Source organism: Nyctereutes procyonoides, unplaced genomic scaffold (assembly GCF_905146905.1).
Source record: "Nyctereutes procyonoides isolate TBG_1078 unplaced genomic scaffold, NYPRO_anot_genome, whole genome shotgun sequence".
Lineage (NCBI taxonomy): Eukaryota > Metazoa > Chordata > Mammalia > Carnivora > Canidae > Nyctereutes > Nyctereutes procyonoides.
The window spans coordinates 39,484,027-39,504,061 of record NW_026575140.1 but is presented as its reverse complement, the minus strand read 5'-3'; the positions used below and the strand labels follow the sequence as shown (position 1 = coordinate 39,504,061).

Here is a 20,035-nt window from a genome sequence, read left to right as displayed (position 1 = left end):
TCCCCCTCAATTCTTTGATCTGGACGGTTGACATTTTTTCGTTCTTATGGAAAGGGCCCTGCACAAATAGTTTTAGCACAAGCCTGCTAAGTTCTCCTTTTTACCACATCAAGTCCTCTAAGAAATTTCTATATAGAAATTCTAGATTCTTTATTGAAAGTAGTAGTTTATGTCTTATCAAATATTGGTCACTGCACTTAAAATATAGAAGTTATTTTATTTACTAGGTACCATGTATTTAAAATGCTACCATTCAATGATTCAGCAATGAGCAGAGAGTAGCCTTATGCTATACTCCCAGATAAGTCACAAATCATATATGTCTTCTTCCATCACCTGTAAAAATAGGTCTGGTGATATTCACTTCCTCAGAGGTGGCTATTTGATGAAGAATAATGAAAATTTTTACCACAGGCTGATACTGAGCTATTATCTGCTCAGCCTAGGCAGCAGATCATTTTTAGCTAAGAGTCAGAAAGAAAATGTATCTGAAGTGTGATTTGTGAAGAATGGGTTTTGCATTCATGCAGACCTGGTCTGAGTTTTGACTTCACTATTTACTGGCTCTGTGACCATTGGTCATTTATTTAACTTCTTTGTGATTCAATTTGTTCATCTGTAAAAATAAAGATAATAGCAGGTCCCTTACAGTGTTTTTTTAGGGGATTAAATAAATAACATTGTCTGATCTGGTATGTCTGGCATTTAGTGACTTGTTATTGTTGGTGATGGAAAAAATAAGTTTATTTCCTGAAGGATATTCTCTCTCATTCCTGTTCGACAGAGCCCCCTCTCAGAGACAGCACGAGGTTAGAGCCATAGTTAGATTGTAATGGTTCTTAATGCCAGCTGCATTTAGACTACTTTGGCATTTTCAAACATAACAATGAGAGGTCACAACCCAGAGCAATTCAATAAAAGTCTCTGGAGGTCGAGTCCAAGCTCAGCAGGTAATTGTAATATGCAGCTGGGAGTGAGGATCACTAGGTAAGAGGAACCATGCATCTGAATTTGGATGATGTGATGGTTAATTTTATGTGTCAACAGGGCCATAGGATGCCCAGACATTTGATTAAACATTATTCCCTGGTGTGTCTGTGAAGGTGTTTTTGGATGAGATTATATCTGTAGACTGAGTCAGGCAGATTGCTCTTCTAATATGGGTGGGTATCATCCAATCTTCTGAAGGCCCAAATAGAACAAAAAGGTAGAGGGAGAATTTGATCTCTGGTGGACTGAGTGAGCTCGGACATTATTTTCTTTTGCCCTCCCACTGGGATTTACACTATCACCTCTCCTGGGCCTTAGGCTAGAGTATTCCACCAGATTTCCTGAGTTTCCAGCTTGCAGAAAGCAGATTGTGGGACTTCTCAGCCTTCATAGTTATGCAAGCCAATTCTTTACGATATATTTCTTTATATACACATATACATGTATGTATATATGTGTGTATATATGTATATGTGTGTGTATATATGAATATATCTATATCTACATCTATATATACTATTGGCTCTGCTTCTCTGAAGAACCCTAATACAGATAACATTCCTGTGATCTTTTGTGCTCTCCAAATTTGAGAAGACTATCTATTCTTCTTTGGTAAGAAATATGGACCTCCATTTCCTTAAAAACAATAATCATAGTTGGGTATCACCCTAGATTCAGGTCCAGGATGGAAGAATTTGGCCAAATATATTTATATAAATATAATTATGTGTACAATATGCTGCAGAGTTATCCAGTGGGTACATATAAATTAAGGCATGTCTATATTTAGGGACCACTCATGGATGTTTACATATTTGATATGTGTATATTAATCCATTATAGCCATTACTTTTTTTGGTGCAAAAATTCTTCTTTGACCAGTGAAAAACCCTTCATGTTGGTTCTAGTATTATTTTAATGTGACCTGATAGTCTTTGATAGCACTTATACAACATTAACTACTGTCATTATTTGTTATTCTTATTGGCACATGGACTGTCATATTCTTGAAAAGGTTGTGATTACAATATAGCCCGAGAGACAATGATGTTTAAAATACCAAGTTAAGTCCTTATACAAATGCAAAAGGGTCGTGGGGAGAGTAAAATAATAAGGAAAGGTTTAAAAGGGAACACATTGTTATCTCATGCTACATTTACAGCCATAAAGGATTTTTTAGACCACTTCCTTACCAACTCAATCACCTTTATAACAAAGTCAACATTGTATTTATTTCCTGTAGATTTTATAAGCTCCCAGAAGTTTCCTGGTAAGCCCCCGTATTAAAAAGAACAGGTGATATCAAGGCCAAATGCATGTTCCTGACATAAATAGCAGGAAGTCTATGAAGTGTTTGTTGTAAGAAGAGTAGGATTGAAGCATATGCTGGAATATCTATAAGCACAATATGTTCCGCAGCACTATATAACACCTGTGTAGAACAGTTAAGCCATATGTTTCCGAAATAATACTTTAGATTACTATGTAGATGTCAAAAGGGAAAATGCACATTTGCACAAAAAATAAACATGTGTTTGCTATGAATATAATTCTTTATGGTTTCTTCAAATCTTTTGTAATTGTAACAAGTTTTTATCTTGTAGTGCATGCCAAAATGTTTCTAAAATCATAAAAGTGTAACAAACTAAAAATCTTACAAGCACTATTGTCAAAAGGATGATATTAAAATTTCTATACAATGCTGGAATTTAACCAGCACATCTTTAATGCAACTCATGGGATTTAGTATTAAAAATTCCATGTGTCACAAAAGAGCCAATGTTAGGTCTATTAGCTTTTGATATTTGCTTGGTCTCAAGTGAAGAACTTTTTACTCTTTTTTGCCAAAGGCATAACATTATGTGAAGATGATCTGTAATGTCTGTGTGCATGTGTAGCTTAGGGTTAGAGAAGGGGAGGTAAGAGGGATGAGGTAGGTATCTTCAGCCTGCTATGTGTGGCTAGGGAGTTTCCTACCTGGAATATATAACAGAGAAGAGGAAGACTTAAATTTTAGAATAAATGGAAATACTAACTTTAAAAAGATCACAAAGAAATGCAGGATTATAGTATTTGTATTTTACACTTGCCATCCTAATGGTTTGACCTATGGTGTTCCTGGAACTACAATTTGATTTAATTGAAAGGGTAATTTAACTGAAAGATTTCTTACAATGTATTTCCAAACTGAGGTCTTCTTTGAGCCTATTTTTAATGACTAGCTAGACACTGATAATTGGTAACATTCATTTGTGAGACATTATTTGATAAAGCAGTGAATATAGTAAATTGATATAGTAGTGAATAGCATTTTGTTTCTATAATTAGGTAAAACAACCAAATTTCATTTACTAGCCATTAATTTGCTGAGTAAACGCCTATTCACAGTTAACATGAAAGAAAACATTCATACAACTCTGGTCAAAACATTATGACCTCTTGGTTAATTAGGGTCCAAATTACTGGGGTGGTTCTGTATGAGGACAATGAGATGCTCTGTACAAAAGTTTGAGGGAATAAGTCTGGGATATGCTTCACAACTTACCTCTCTCTTGGAGATTCACAATGCACACAGCATATCAAAAAACTATTCTAAGATATTCTGTAATAACAAAGCCTATTTAACTCACTGTTTCCCAAACTTAATTGACCGTGGTTCTTTTTTTTTTTCTTTTTTCCTGAGGAAAACCTATCATTATTCTGGTAAAAACATGTTGGCTTTCCTGTGCTCCTTTTCTAACAGAACCTGATTTCATTGGAATAGCATCATGCCGAGTGCCAGTGCGTCATGAGGTCTCTAAGCTAGCCTTGGCAGTCCCTAGTGGCAGGCCTGTGATGCATAATCTGGCCACTGAGATCTAAGGAGAAGTTTGCTTAGAGGCTGTTCCTTGATTTTAAAAAAAGGAAAAGAAAGGGAAGGGAAGGGAAGGGAAGGGAAGGGAAGGGAAGGGAAGGAAAGGAAAGGAAAGGAAAGGAAAGAAAGCAAAGGAAAGGAAAGGAAGAAAGGAAGGAAGAAAGAAAGAGAAAGAAAGAAAGAAAGAAAGGAAAGAAAGGAAAGAAAGAAAGAAAGAAAGAAAGAAAGAAAGAAAGTGGTGGCATGGAGAGAAGTTTTTATTATACTTTGGAGGCTATTATCTGAAAAATAGGATGCCTGTAAAGGTTGTGGCATGTTGCAATCAGGAAGTGACAATCTTGAGGTCAAAGGCTCGGGAAATAGAAGGATAAAAGAGCTTGGACCTTTGATGGAATGAATCTGCAAGTCAACTTAATGATAGCTTGCCTCTATACTTCTTATAAAGGAAATAAATACAATATAAACCACTATTGGGAAATCCTGGCATAGAAATACTGATTTCCTGTGAGATTGAACATTCAGTACATACTCATGGGAAAAGGACACATGATGGATTTCTTAGGGCTCAGGCCACAGGGATTAATTTAGCTACAAGTCTTTCCCCATGCAAGACTGAGCTTATTACTCTGATCATGGCAAAGCTCACCTCACATGGGCCAGTGTGGCTCAAATAGTATGGGGCATATCAGTAGAGATAGATTATGCTGAAATAAGAAACAATTGTAAAATCTCCGTGTTTTCCACAACAACAGTTTGTATCTCACACAAGCTACATATTCATTGTGGGCTGGTTGGGCACTGTTTTGAGTCATCTTCACTCTGGAACCCAGGCTGAGGGAGATTCCCCATCTGGAACGTTGCTAGTTGCTCTGTAACAGAAAAGGAAGCTCTGGAGAGTCACACACTGACAATCAAAGACTTGGTCCAGGAATAACACCCACCATTTCCCACAGCTCATTAAACAGAACTGGTTACAAGATCCCACTCAACCACAAGGGGGCCAGGAACAGGAAACAAAAAACACTCACCGTCAATTGCTATCACTCACATCAGAATGGTTGGTAGAGCAATAGAAGTTTCTAGTCAGAAAGTATGCTTGAGTACTTTGGATTCTTTCTGGGAGGTTTGGGCAAAAATAAGGCCCAGGTTGGTGGCTAGAGAATTACAGGGAACTGGATTTGGCATTTGCTAAGTGTTAGATAACATATCAGGATTCTATCCAAATAGCCTAAAATTCAAGGCAGGACTCTAGCCCTAAGAGGGAAGCAGAGGGGCCATTAATACATTTACCCTTGCTTTCTATTGGCTGAGTGCAGAGAGATAAGCCTTCCATATGGTTTAACTTGAAACAGGACTTTCTGGGGCCAGGTGGGATGGGAGAGATGATTTTAAGTCAAAGAAGCAGGAAGGAGAATTTAACCAACCTATGGTTGAATGAAAGCCAGGGAGAATTTTAAAAGTCAAATTTGAAGGAAGTAGTGAGGCCGGAAATAAAAGAATAAGTAAACAAGGCCTGAACTCAGGAGGATTACAGGTGGAATGAAATATAATGTGAGGTATGGACTTTGACAAATGGCTTAGGAAGAATGTAGTGAACCATGTGAGAGGACTCAACATTTATCTTGCTTTGTGACTCGCAAAGGATAATTGCACAATTTCAAGGGTCATGCTGGATTTGACAAATACATATTTATATTTTAGGGGAGAATTCTATGATTTGGTGAGGCTCCAGGTGCCCAGAGGCTAATGACAAAAAGATGAATTCCAAACCCGCTGGCAGGAAGAGTTGGGGCTGGTCTCAGCTGGATGTATGTGGCCTGTCTCAGCCCGGGTTACATCAGGGATGGAGCAGAGCTGAATCTTTAGGTCGAAGCTTAACAGATCTCAGAAAGGCAGCGCTGGCCATGTTTCAGCTTTCATCATTTCTGGATGAGCCTTTCCAGACACACCTACATCCTTGGCATCCTTGGACCTCTATAGTGCCTATCAGCTACAGTGCTCATTGGCACCTAGCTCAAGTTTTCTGTGATATCTCTTTCTGTGTATGTCCCTTCTCTCTTTTTTTATTTTTTTATTTTTTTTATTTTTTTTGTCCCTTCTCTCTTGAACCTAATGCTGGCCCCTTTGTGCATCAATGGGGACTGTTCCAGATCTCTTGACATTGTAAAAGCTCAACAATTGGTTAGTTGTTGATGATAGAATGCAGAAGATTCACCCATAGAAAAGTTGTCCAACTTGACCTGAAGCAATGCTTCTAGAGATTTGATGATGCAAAAATGGATTGTTTGAGGAGAAAAACTGGTATTCGTTGTACTTGTATTTTATATCAGGCACTGTGCCAGCACTTTGAAATATCATCCAATTTATTCCTCACATCAGCCATGAGGCAGATTTTCTTTTCTCCTACTTTATAGGATAAGAAACAGAGACTCATAGGTTAACTGGCTTGCATGAGTTCACATACCACGTCAATTAGTAAGTAGCGAAGCTGTGATATGAAGAAGGACTTGGTGACTCCATGGCTCAAGGCTTTCTCACTTTACCACTCTGCTTGCCAAGAGAAATAACATAGTACTTTGATCAACCAATGAGCATCAGAAGGGACCTCCTAGCTATTTATACATCTGCTAAAAAAGGGAACTATGGAGGAGAGAGCAATTAGCAAACTAATGAATCATCCTCTGTTGCACAAATAAGCTAATTGAATTTATTTAGGAAGAAGTAGTAGAGTCATGCTGCCTCTGTGTTCCAGCTACACAATCTTAAGCCAGTTACTTAAACCTTTGGGGCCATGGTTCTTGTAGTTGTAAAATGGGATCGCACTCTTTGTCAGACCTTCCTCACCAATTTATTACGAGGAGCTGAGGTAATGTATGTACAATCAATATGGAAACAGTAAGGAAATATTCAAATGGAAGACATCATGACTGTCTTTGTCTAAATATCAAAGATTTTCCACTTCAAATGTCTTAATGTACAGCAGGGAGCCAGGCTCACCCCACATTTTTTTTTATTTTTTTTATTTTTATTTTTTATTTATTTGTGATAGAGAGAGAGAGAGAGAGAGAGAGAGAGAGAGAGAGAGGCAGAGACACAGGCAGAGGGAGAAGCAGGCTCCATGCACTGGGAGCCCGATGTGGGATTCGATCCCGGGTCTCCAGGATTCGCGCCCTGGGCCAAAGGCAGGCGCCAAACCGCTGCGCCACCCAGGGATCCCTCACCCCAGATTTTTAATAAGAAAACAGTTCTAATGAAGGCTTCGGGCATGACTACTTAAATAAACAAAATTTAGGTCCCAAGAAACCCTTATTTTAATATGCAGATAATTTTTCTGTGCAGAATGGAAATAGAGCATAAGATTTAAGGGTGCATTAGAGAAACCTGAATTTATTAGCAAGTAGCCTTTGTTTTTATTTTAAGTTACTTATGTTTAATGACTTTATTCAATTGTCAAATATTGAGACATACCTGGTAAAACATCCTTTTTAAAAATGTAGTTTTTCGGGATGCCTGGGTGGCTCAGTGGTTGAGCGTCTGTCTTTGGCTCAGGGCATGATCCCAAAGTCCCAGGATCCGGTCCCGTGTTGGGCTCCCTGCGTGGAGCCTGCTTCTCCCTCTGCCTGTGTCTCTGCCTCTCTCTCTGTCTCTCATGAATAAATAAATTAAATCTTTTTTAAAAAAGGACTTTTTCTTTTAAGTTCTTCCTCTAGAAACTGGAAAAGGGGGAAAAAGGGGAAAAAAAAAGCTTTTTCTATTTGACTCCCCCCTATTACTGTCAGTAGCAGTTAAGTGCATTTATGGAGACACAAGACAGCACAAAGATTCCTCTGTGATTCATCAGAAGGCCCATCTTAAGTATAATTACATTACACAGCTCCACGCAGTCATTAGTTTCTTGTTTAGTGACAATGTCCTTCATTTTAAATCCTTTGATGGTAATTATTTGTAACTATGCCCTTGAATTTGGAAAGCATGTGTACCGTGGCCCCACTGAACAATGGGTATTTCTAAACGAGGACGCAATTGGCTTCCCCTGTGGGACCATACAGGAAATGCTCTGCAACAACTGAAGATTTGCAAAAGGTTTCTGAGGGCTTGAGCTATGGTCCCAAACGAAGGTGTGTGGTTATCCGTATGTGTGTGCAATAAAAAAACTAAAAGCAGTATGTTAGGTATAAGGCATGATTTTCTTAACCCTTCATAGACCACAGTACACTTTCCAGTTTTTGACGTTGCCTAAATTAAGGCACGTTAATGTGTATCATAGATTGGCCCCAAAGTGAGGTACTTGTGAGATGTTTTTAGTTCTATGAGTTTTCTTTGTGCAGAAAAATATCTCGTGTTTGTGTATTGATTCATTCATCAAGCACCCAGATGTTCTGGGAACCGTTTAGGTGCAGAGGACATAGACCCTAAGAGAGTTGGCACCCTATACAAGAGCTCCCAGGCCAGTGGCAGGTGGGACAAATAAACCCAAATAACTGGATTATCCTCAGGCCTGTGAGAAAGCGTGGATCAGGTTAACATTTCAGCTTCTTACCGTCACCTGCGGATTTGGTACTTCCTCACAGCTGGGAGTTCCTAGGATGTCCTACCATGTTTTTACTGCTCCCTTTGGAGCTTAAACTCCCTATTCCTCTACTGCCCAATGCATTTGGCAACAGCATCGATCGTGTTCTGAGTGAATATAAAATCCAACGCCCAGTCTGGGTCTCCTGGAGAGAAGGCATCTCTTCTGGATGCCTCACTTGGACCCCAGGAACCCTGGCGTCAGGTCTATGGGTTTCTGCAGCTCTGCAACATGTCACACCATTCTGCCATTCTTGTCTTTTATTCCCCACTTCCCTTTCCCCACATTTGTTCTCTTAGGCTTTTTGGAAAGCCACATTTATGTTCTTCACATATGGCGAGTATTTTTGGTCAAAACTAAAAACCTATACAATGTGTTCCTTGGCAAAATGATTCGCTAAGCGAGGCTGGCTCCAACTTGAAAGAAAAGCTTTCAGTAGGCAACAAAACAAAACAGAAATCCCACAAACCACTCTGGCTACATTGTAATTCCTATTCATAAAAGCAAAATACACTCATCCTTTACATGTGTGCATTAAGTAAAGCCCCCTTTCCCGGTGCAAGTAGGTGAGTGTTGGGAGTTATTAAAATGTTTGTTCTCCAGCTACACATGGTTATAGGAATCCACACAGATAATTAAATTTTCCTAACACTCTGTGTTTATAGTAGGTACCAGAATTATTTTCTTAAGAATTAACCCTCTGGCCACATGGCCCAAAGAGAACACCATAGAGGTGGTATTTGTGGAGTGCTTATTATCCACACGCCACTGTGCTGGGGACTTTACACGAAGGTTTTTCACGGATTCCTCACCACTAACCCTCAAAGGTAGATAGCAGGATTATCCCGTTGATGGATGGTGGCCCTGGGACCCAGGGATTAAGAGTCTTGCCCAGGAACTTTCACTGCTGAGATGCCAGAGGATTCCTAGGTAGTTCCCACAATCCTTGCCTCCTCTATGTTTTCCTCTTTCTATAAAGCAGGGGGAACCCAAGGTCAGGTTTGGGTCACCCTTAAAGCGTGGGTCACCCACAGCATGAGCACTATAACGAAAGAGCGGGTGCCAGGGCAGAGTTCCTCTCCTGCTGTTGCAAGGGGGTGACCCCTGAAACTCTGCATCCGGACATATCTGAATTTGAATATTATCTCTACTGGTGGGGGTAGGGTGTTCTAGGGACCAGGCCCTGCTGAACCTCGTTTTCTCAACTGGGACATGAGGTTAGTGCTGCCTGCCTCTCAGCACTGTAGTAAGGACTGCAGAGAACAGAGAGGAAAAGACCTAGTAAGTCTTCATTCTCCTACCTCTGCGTTCCTACCATACACAGCTCCTGTATTCATTTCTGCTTTGCCAGAGCAGGCCCAGGCCTGTCCTAGTTTCTGAGTCAGGGCCAATCAGCTTTAGCAGTTTAAGCCTGTCTGGCCCAGGTCCTGACACCTCGCCTGGGTCCTGCTATACCCCAGCTCTTCCTCTGAGGTACAGAGTCTGACTCCCCAATCCTTCTCCCCTCCAGCCCAAGTGCTGGCTGGGGTCTAGCTGAATGAGCTGAGCTTTCTCCCACTGCTGGTTTAGATGCCCAAACCCACCTCCAACCTGGGCCGTGTCCAAGATGTCAAAATCCGTGGGATACCACAGAATGCCCTGGTAGAGCTGGCCTCTGCCACTGGGTGGGTGGTCCTACTCAGTGATTTTCATTGTTGCTATTCTGAGCGTCTTCTAGATCCTAGGCCCTGCAAAAGATAGGCGTGGCCCAGGCAGGTGAGCGGAGTGCTTTATGTACATCATCTCATTTAATCCTCACTGGCCTGTAAAGTAGGTACTATTCATTTTAAAATCTTCATTTTAAAAACGAGGAAGCTGAATCTTAGGAAAGTTAAGGATCGTTCTCAAGTCACACAGCTAGTAAGAGGGAAAGACAGGCTCTGAGTCCAGAGCCAGGGCTCAAAGCCCTTCCCTCATGCTGCTTTCCATTCCACCTGTCAACCTTCTGCTGCTTCCCCCTTTTCTGGGTGTTGGATGGGCCCCACGGCAGCAGGGGCCCTCTCTCTTATTGGAGCATCTCTTATGATGTACTCTGATGGGTTCACTTGTCTCTGTCTCTCTCACTTGCATTACATGAGGAGCTCTGGGCCATGCTTTATTTATCCCCATGCTCCGGTGCTTTGCACAATACCTGGCACAGAAGTACTTCAAGATGTTTGTTGACTGATTTTTAGTGGCTTTTTTCCCCTCTCTGCTGAAGTCTGTATGTCCTCTGTCCAAACTCATCTGACTTACAATGGCTCTAGAATCAACATTGCTGGTTACTCTTGGGTCTGAAAGGGTGTGTGAGGGTGTGTATGTGCATATGTGTATGTCTGTGTGTGTTTCATGCGTGTGTTATGGTATCAACAAAAGAACCATCATTTTTTTTCTTCAAATACTTGTCTACATCAAAAGCTTTTAGCCATTATGTTTCTTTAGTTTCCTTTAATCTGGAAACTTTTCATAGCCTTTGTCTTTATGAAGGATATTTTTGAAGAATATAGTCCAATAGAATGCTGCCTATTTTGGGTTTGTCTGATGTTTTTTATGATTAGATTCAGGCTATGCATTCGTGGCCAGACTGATGTTGTGACCTCAGGGTATCATATCTAGAGGCATGTGATGTCCATCTACCCATCTGATGTTCATTTTGATCACCCAATCCAGATGCTGTCCCATTTCTTCCCTGTATAGTTAACATTGTTTCTCCCCTGGTAACTATGAAACAATCTGTCAGGGGACATTTTAAGACCATGCATGCATCCTGTGGCTTGTCAAAATTCCCTCCTGGATCCACTCATGGTTCCTATTTGTACCTATTTTGACTGCAAGATGAGGATCCTGTCATTAAATACAATATCTGATTCTAGACTGGATCCTGTACAGGAGTGGGGAAAAATACCATGAAGGGCTTTGAGTTTTTGACAAAATTAGAATACAAACAGAAAATAAAACCAGAGTGCTCTATAAAAGTTAAGTCTATGGGAATTCATTCTCAAATTCACTTGTGTGTATACACGTATATGTGTGTGGAGAGAACGTACAAACAAAAAATCAAATGTTAAAGGGTAAAAAGGTAAAAGTTGCATGGGTGTTTCTGGTATAATTCCTATTCTTGTAACTTTTCTCTAAGTTTGAAATTACTTCTAAATAAGAAGTTAATAATAAGCTTTTGGCCACCTATAAAATAAGCACTAGATGTCCTACCTACAGCAGTGCACATCTTTCATTCAATGGCTGACACAGCCGTAGTTAACAAGTACGAGCTTTGCCTGGACTGCATATGCCCCAAGGTCTACTGCCATAGGAGACCCAGTGACACTATGCAAAATGTCTGTCTTTATGGTGGTGTCTGCAGAAACTACACAACAGTGGTATTTTGAAATGGAAGACTCCAGCTCTGGTTGCACACATCTCAGTTGTCTTTATTAAAAGATGATACAGGAAAGATAAAGTGATACTTAAAGGGTCTCGAATACAAGAGGAGAAGACAGAGTCCCTATTGCAGTGACGCAGAACCTTCTGGCACTGGCACCTGCAAACTCTCTTCAGTCTCCTTTCATGATCGCTGCATATTCCTTCTGGTGTTCAACCAGCTTCAGGAATACTTGATATTTCTTGTCATAGTATCTGGGGAGAAAAATGAATATGTTGAATGATCTCAGACAAAACCGTTACGCAGCTTCCCCTTAGATTTAGAAGAACAGGAATGTATCTCTTATGGTTGGGCAGACATCTCTCATTTTCTGAATGCTTATAGCATCCTGAGCAATGGATCAGCATGATTCATAGTTATATCTGCAACCTACACGGGGGTGTTATTATCCTCATTGTCAAAGCAAAGACATTTGCTCAGAGAGGCACATCTAAAGTAGTCTAGCTCCACACGGGCAAGGCTGGGATGCAAACTGAGGTCTGACTTCACGGCCTCAGCTGTAACACACTAAGAGGCTGAGGCTCAACACAGGTCCTCGCTCATCCACAGCTTCAATAAATATTTCAGATATGACTAGCCCCAGGTCTGATGACTGGTTTAGAAACCACAGTCTGACCAGGGATGAGACCAAACATTTTCATTACCCTTTGTGGACTCCACACCTACGTTTCCTTTGCAGACTGTTTTACCTGGAAGTGCAACCCCGTGAAAATGTCACTAATATCTTCCCTCTAGAGGTGTCCTGCTGTCCAGGCATCCCAGGGTGGACTTTGCCCTCCTTCTACTCTTTGTCTGGGTCTTGGTAGACCTGTTATCCCTGGACCTGTTTGAATGTGGTGTTGACCAGGAGAAGAGGGCAGAGCAGCCTGATTTTGAAAGGGATAATAGCAGCTATGACAAATCATATGTGAACACTTGCAACTTTGTCTTTACTCCTCTTGGTTGAGAGGAGCTGACATGGGGTGAGGGGCTGATGAGGCCAATTTAGCATGTCTCAGTAGATTCTGGAATGTTCTGGAAAGAAGTCTTTAGGAAGGATTTTTGGTGCAAGCTTGTGAATCTGAAGAAAGAGATTGCAAAAGCAACCCTGCGTATATGTAGGGACTTCATATCCCTACATATGAATATGTAGGGTCCTCCCCAGGAGACTTATGAGCTGTGATGGGGCCAAATACAGAGTTAAGAGGTGAACTCTGAGGCCTGGATTTGAATCTCATTTTGGCCAATACTAGTTGTGTGACACTGGGTATGTTACGTAATCTATCTGTGTCTAAATTTCCTTATCTGAAAATGAGAATGATTATAGGATCTATCTCAATAGAGTTGTTATATGAATTAAATGAGGTAATGCATGAAAAGCACTTCAAACAGTGCCTGGATCTTAGTAAGTGTTATCTGTGCTAGTTATGATCACTACTTTTTTTTTTAAAATTAATACTCCAACATTATCATCAATCTTGTGATAAGTAGTTTCCACTAAAATCAGTTCTATGGGCATTGAAAGTTATTAATCATAGAATGATTTGGGGGACAGAAATTTTCTCCTTCTAATGATATCCTCTGACAGTTTAACATTAAATACTTCTTAGTTATATGGGATGGATTTCCTGACTCTGGAATCTCAAAACGGCTCGAAGGGAGCTTGGGTCAATAACCTTCTCATACATTGAAGATTTCCCATTTTAATCCTGACAATTTTGCAGCAACTTTGTTCACTAGTCTTATTCCTTATACAGTGGAAGAAGCATTGGCTTTGTAGGCAGAGAAGTCTGGGCAACTACCTTAAAGGGTGTAAGTCTCAGTTTCCCTGCATTAAGAAGGATGATAACCATATCTACATCATAAAGTAACTGAATTTTAGACATGAAATACTGTGTGAGCTGCAATGTGCTCATAAATAGAGATTGATGTTGTTTTTATATCCTTCCATGATCGTGGAACACCAAAAGATGGATAGACTGTATTTTTCCTTTTTTTACACATGGAAAGCTGAGGTTCAAGGCACATTGTTCCCCTGTGTTTTTTCTTTTTTTCAAAAATTGTTTTCTTGTAAAATACACATAACATGAAATTTAGCCATTTTAAGTGTACACTGCAGTGCATTAAGTACAGTCACACTGTTATGCAACATCATCACCTTCCATCAGCAGAACTCTCTTCATCTTGCAAAACTAAACCTCTGTACCTATTAAACAGTAACTCCTCATTCTCTTCCTTCTTGCAGCCCCTGACAACCATCGCTCTACTTTCTCTCTCCCTCTATGAACTTGACTCTAGGTACCTCACATGAGTGGAATCATATAATATTTGGCCCTTTGTGACTGGCTTTTTTTCACTTAACATGATGTTCTCAAGGTTTGTCCATGATGAGGCATGTGTCAGAAAGTCCTTCCTTTTTAAGGCTGAATAGTGCAGATATACCACTTTTTCTTTATCCATCCACCTGCAATGACCACTTGGGTTGTTTCCATGTTTTGGCTACTGTGAATAATGCTGCCATGATCATGTGTGTATAAATATCTCCTTGAGATCCCGATTTCGGTTCTTTTGGGTACATACACAGAAGTGAAATTTCTGGATCATACGGTAATGCTATTTTTAACATTTGAGGAACCACCACAGTGGTGGTATCATTTCACATTCCTACCCATAGTGGACAAGAGATCTAATATCTCCACTGCCTTGTTGACCCTTGTTGTTTTCCGGTTTTTGATTGTAATCATCCTAAGGTGTGTGAGGTGGTATCTTATAATTTTTGACATTCATTTCCCTAATGATTAGTGATGTTGAGCATCTTTGCATGTGCTTACTGGCCATGTGAACATAATCTTTAGAAAAATATCTATTCAAGATCTCTGCCCACTTTTAATTTGGGTTGTTTCGGTTGTTGTTATTTGGTCTTAGGAGGACTGTGTATATCCTATGTATTAATCCTTTATTAAATATATGATATACAAATATTTTCTCTAATTCTGCAAACTGCCTTTTTATGGTTGATAGTGTCTTTCAAAGCACAAGTTTTTTTCCACAGCACTTTTAAGTGACTACTCTGAGTGCACAGATAAATTCAGTCTAGGCATGAAGATGAGATTTGGGATCTTCTAAAAAGCATATTGAACCATGGTCACTAGATTGTGTTCTCTGTGATCCTGAATTTTAAAATCAGCTAAATCCTCTCTCTTCCAAATTCTCCCCACACTCAGTCAGTGGTTTCTGTGTAGCACAGACCTAAGTAAATGTCTCATAGAGATAATAATGTGATTTGAGGTAATGAGATGAAGGGAGTCATTCAGAAGGAAATGCCATCTTTCTACTGGTAAACCTTGGGGCCACCTGTAGATGGTGCCAGAGCACCATGTGTGCTGCCTCCAGAGGCGTGCTCCCAGCTGACTAAGAAGCTAAAGATTCTTTTCAAAAGAACATGTGGATTTGCTGAACGAACTTAAAAATAGACTTCCCTCAAATGTCTTGGGAGGGTCAGCAGAGAGATGGAGAAGAATAATCTGTTTCTACAAAAGAAGGAAGCTGCTAGCGGAGACTCCCAAGGCCATTGGGAAGTACAACTTCTCCATGCTCCTGAGTTGAGCTCCCCCCATGTCATGGCCTGCCTCTCTGACCTCAGTATTTCTCAGAGAGGGTTTTATATATATATATTCATATATATTCATATATATATTCATATATATTTATATATATATATTCAGGGGGTTAACAATCCAACTGCATTTGGAGACCTTCTTTAAGAAAAGGAAAAGAAATTGGGTTGCTTTTCCATGGGCATTTTCAATTCCATTAAAGACCGACCATGCTTTGGTGGGATCAACACCTTTGCCTGTTACAAGAGGTGGAATTTATTTTGGTACTTAACATTAAATATAATTGTAAAGTCACTAGCACAACTGTCTTCCATTTTTATTTTACTTTTTATGAAGATTTTATTTTTTAAGTAATCTCTTTGCCCCATGTAGGGCTCAAACTCATGACCCCGAGATCAAGAGTCACATGTTCTTTAGACCAAGCCAGCCAGGCACCCCTATCCTTCCATTTTTATAGTCATCACCAATGGCTTAATAGAGGTTGTTTTCATCAATCACTAGATTATTGAAAAAGCCTTCTGTGTGGCCTCTCTGCTTTTACCTGTGGGCCTTCTAATCCAACCTCCGAGAGGGATCTTTCTAAAATCTACATCTGGCCAGGTCTTGCCACTGCCTAAAGTTCACTATCCCCAATCTGCCCATAGGATGAGGTCTGAGGTCTCCAGCATGGCCTCAAAGTTCCTTATAAGATGACCCCCTCCACCTTCCCTCCTTTGTATTTTACCTCCTGCCAGTCCCCAACCCATACTTTGTATTTCAGAATTCTGAGTTGTTTATAAGTTATCTGAACATGGCATGCCATTCCCACTTTTATAACTTTGCATATGTTAGTCCCTCTACTGAGAATGTTCTCCCCATTTCCTTTAAGCATTAAAGTCAGGGCAGATTTTATCTCCTCTCAAAAGTTTTCTCTCACCTCTACATGGTCACATTCCTTTCTTTCTTAAAGGCTACTTTCTTACCTGGTAATACTTCTATTGTAGAACTTATCCTTTCATTTTGAAATGATCTATGTGCATACATAAGATTGTGTCTCATTCCCTTGGAAACCTTGTATATAGGCAAATTAGGATAATGCCTTGAATACAGCAGCTCAATAAACTAGTATTTTGTGAATTGGGATTAAAATACTGATCAAGGTCATGTTATAGTCCCCAATGTCAAGTGATATAAAGGACAGATGGATAGACAGATGCTACTGTGCCCTTTGATAGAATATATAAGAGATACCCATTTCAGAACCGAAGACCAAATTTGCTGCTAATGACCTAGGGAAAAGAACCCTGATCTGAGGGTTCAGAAATCTGTATTTGACCCCGAGGTCTGGCCCTAGCTATTTCGTGACTTTAGGTAACAAAGTGACTTCACCTCTCTGGGACTTGTATCACCTATTAAATGAAAGAACTGGATTACTGGCCCCCAAGGCTTATTCTAGCTCTCCAGTTACATGTCTTTGAATGTCCTCATTCCTCAGCATCGTGCATATAAAAAGTATAAACTTACCTTTTATCCTCAAGTCTGGGAAACACAACCTTCCCAACTTTGCTCATTCTTGCCATTGCCTCCTGTCAAAAAGGAAAACAGAACACAAAGAGCTGAGTTGGAAAGCTGAACTCAAGGTGAGGTTTGTCACAAGCAAGAACATTCTATTTTTTTTAAGATTTTATTTATTTATTGGAGAGAGAGAGAGAGAGAGAGAGAGAGGCAGAGGGAGAAGCAGGTTCCAGGCAGGGAGCCTGATGTGGGACTCAATCCCGGGTCTCCAGGATCACGCCCTGGGCTGAAGGCAGCGCTAAACCCCTAAGCCACTGGGGCTGCCCAAGAACATTCTAATTAGGATTTACTCCCCTTAAGATATTCAATTAGTCCTTTTTTTTTTTTTTTTTGGTCAACTTATTATCATTGGTAGTAAGAATAAACATTAATGAACATTAAAAGTTACATCAATGTTTAAGCCAAAGCCACACAGTCTTGGCTTAATACATGATTGAGTACTGAGGGCTCCAGGGCCTAACTAACCCCAAAGGCAAAGCACCTTTGTGATCACCTGAAGGGAGTGGTGGGAGGAAACGATTTTCCCTTATCATTACCTGGACACAAGGCCTTAACAATGCAATGCAATCAGTCACTAAGCACATTGTTTACTTAAACTCAAGATAACAATAACTAGGTGGACCCCCACTTCACACCTGCTCTTTAGAATAACATACTTAAGAGTTCTTCTATTCAAGGCCTTATTCTAGCACTCTCTAAAACTGTGAACACAGGTGTGAGGCCTCTGGGCTGAGTCTAATTTACTTAAGTTGTGGACTGTGACTTTAGGACATTCCTGTCTTTACAATGGGGCAATCAGGTAGACATTGAGTTGCAGCGTCTATATGGACATGGCTGATATGTGTGGCATCAAGACCAATCACAGCTTGTGTGGGCTCCATTATAGGAATGAGAGGGTTAGGCTTCCTTAGGCAGTCTCCTAAAGCTGGTAAGGCAATGGAAAAGTTAGAAGGAATGGAGTGAACCCAAACTTTGGAGTCCAACAGACTTGACTAGGGAGATGACAAGCAATGGCATGACACAGCTTCTCAGATAGGCCTGCCTTAGGAATGGCTATTGAACTCATTGTTAAAGATGTAGTCATCCTGGGGTAACATATGTACACCTTTTTATTCCACATATTTACTAATTGTTATGTACCAGACATTATGTTAGATTTGCTTTAGATATACTCTTTGTCTTGCGAAAATTTACATAGTAGTTGGGGAAGAAATAATTTATGTTTCTATTATATAAGTTTTATGTTACATGTATTATTTACCATTGATTCCCTTCTGGTATGCCATGTATTTACTGGTTTACATGTTCCTTAAGTTCCTCTTACTCCTTGCCCTACCCAATATGCAAGCTACATGAGGCCAGGAGCTTTATCTTTTTACGGTTTACTTAACACCTAAAATATTCATTAAAAAAAAAAATCCAAGTCCCTTGTATGTGTTGAGTGCAGCATTCAACATATATAGAAAGCAGAGATGAAGATTACATGGGCCCTTTCATCACAGGGCTCACCATAGAGTGGAAGAGACATTTACTCTGATCAAAGGAGAGGGTGATAAACACCTTGCTAGAAGTGGATGAACTTCTTTTCAGTAGTTATTCAAGGGTTAGGAAACTTGGTATTTTCTCATCTACCAACCATTTACACATACTTTCTACTCTGGCTAGGATGCTCTAGCAACTCTTCCCCAACGATGGCAAGAACATTCTGAAGGAGTTCTCTGGTTTCCTAGCCCTCAACGGATTTAAAAGTGCTGACTAGGAATCAGAGATGCTGAGGTTGGCAAGCACAGTGACAACAGAAAGAAGTGGCAGTCTTAAGGAAGAAGGAGATTTTCTAAATTATGAAAAATTACCGAAAAGGAAACCATGGTTAAAAGAACCAAAAAAAAGACAATCTGGGGCCATTTTGTGGAGGGATAAATAGTCAAACACATCTTAGTGAGGTTGCTGCTATTCCACTTCACAAGGCTATTTTAAGAGCTCTGCTCACCCTGTATTTTCCCTCACAGACTAAGTTCCAATTCCCTTCAAGTAAACCCCACATCTTGTGGAGATGGCCTCAGCAATCCTCCGTCACCAACTCTGGCGCTTGTCCTCTAGTCTGTCCTTACTTCTTCTTTTGGAGTGACACTCTGCAGGGCTCCCAGATTGGCTTCTGCTTCCTCTACCTCCTTGGAATCCTGAAAACGCCCTTGGGAAATACTCCTCTGGGTTGAGCTTATGCCACGGCCTTGAGATGACATTCCAAGATGGCCTTCATGGGTGGGACCTGGCAAACCTGTATTATAGAAGGTGCTCCATAAAATGTCCCTTCCCTTCCCACTAAAATACAATGGCAGCCCATAGGGCTTTCTTCCTTTCTTCGCATTACCTTTGCCTGTTTGTAAAATAAACTATCGAGAAATAAACACCAGCACTAGATATTCTCAAGGCTTTAAAAGAGGTTATTTTGTCCCCTAAACAAATATAGCTTTAAACAGTAAACTGAGCTCAGGTATTGACTCCACTGAGGAGGCTTTTTCTGACTCATCCCTGCCGCCTGCCTCCCACCTAGACTGAATTATTTGCTCCCACTGCAACTTGTGCTACCATCTACCATAGCACTTATGACACAGTACCACAATTTTTTTTGTTAACACACCAGCCTCCCTGACTAGTCTATGAGCTCCTTAAGACAGGAACTGTGATAATTATTTCCTCTGCCAAACTCAGCATCTGGTATATCGTGTGCACTCAGGGAATGTCTATGAGATGAATGGACTTAAGGTTCATACATGTGACAAAATGTGAAAATGGAAGTTTTGGCTGAGATCTAAAGTTGACAGATATAAGATACCAAAGTGAGCTGGAAACAGACCACCCTGAAGAATCTGTAAAAAAAAAAAAAAAAAAAGGGTCGTTGAGGACCCATTAATCAACTCTTAAAACTTTCACCCACATGGAAGAACAGAGAGAGATTTTTAGGAGCAAATTGTTGTTTTATTGTGTATCATCAGGTCTACTTTCAAGGGAGG

General features: G+C 40.3%; 1 protein-coding gene across 8 annotated transcripts in view; it reads right to left on the bottom strand.

Annotated features, from left to right (window-relative positions):
• Window positions 1-11,834: 11,834 nt before the first annotated feature.
• The window catches only part of FGGY (FGGY carbohydrate kinase domain containing), a 416,661-nt gene continuing 408,460 nt past the window's right edge, over window positions 11,835-20,035 (bottom strand). For all 8 annotated transcript variants that reach the window (XM_055306622.1, XM_055306628.1, XM_055306623.1 and 5 more), the window contains 2 exons: window positions 16,971-17,032; window positions 11,835-12,065 (listed from right to left, as the gene is read on the bottom strand). In XM_055306622.1, coding sequence (XP_055162597.1) covers window positions 11,984-12,065; window positions 16,971-17,032 — 144 coding nt within the window. In that variant the 3' untranslated portion in view covers window positions 11,835-11,983. The remainder of the gene's footprint in view (window positions 12,066-16,970; window positions 17,033-20,035) is intronic.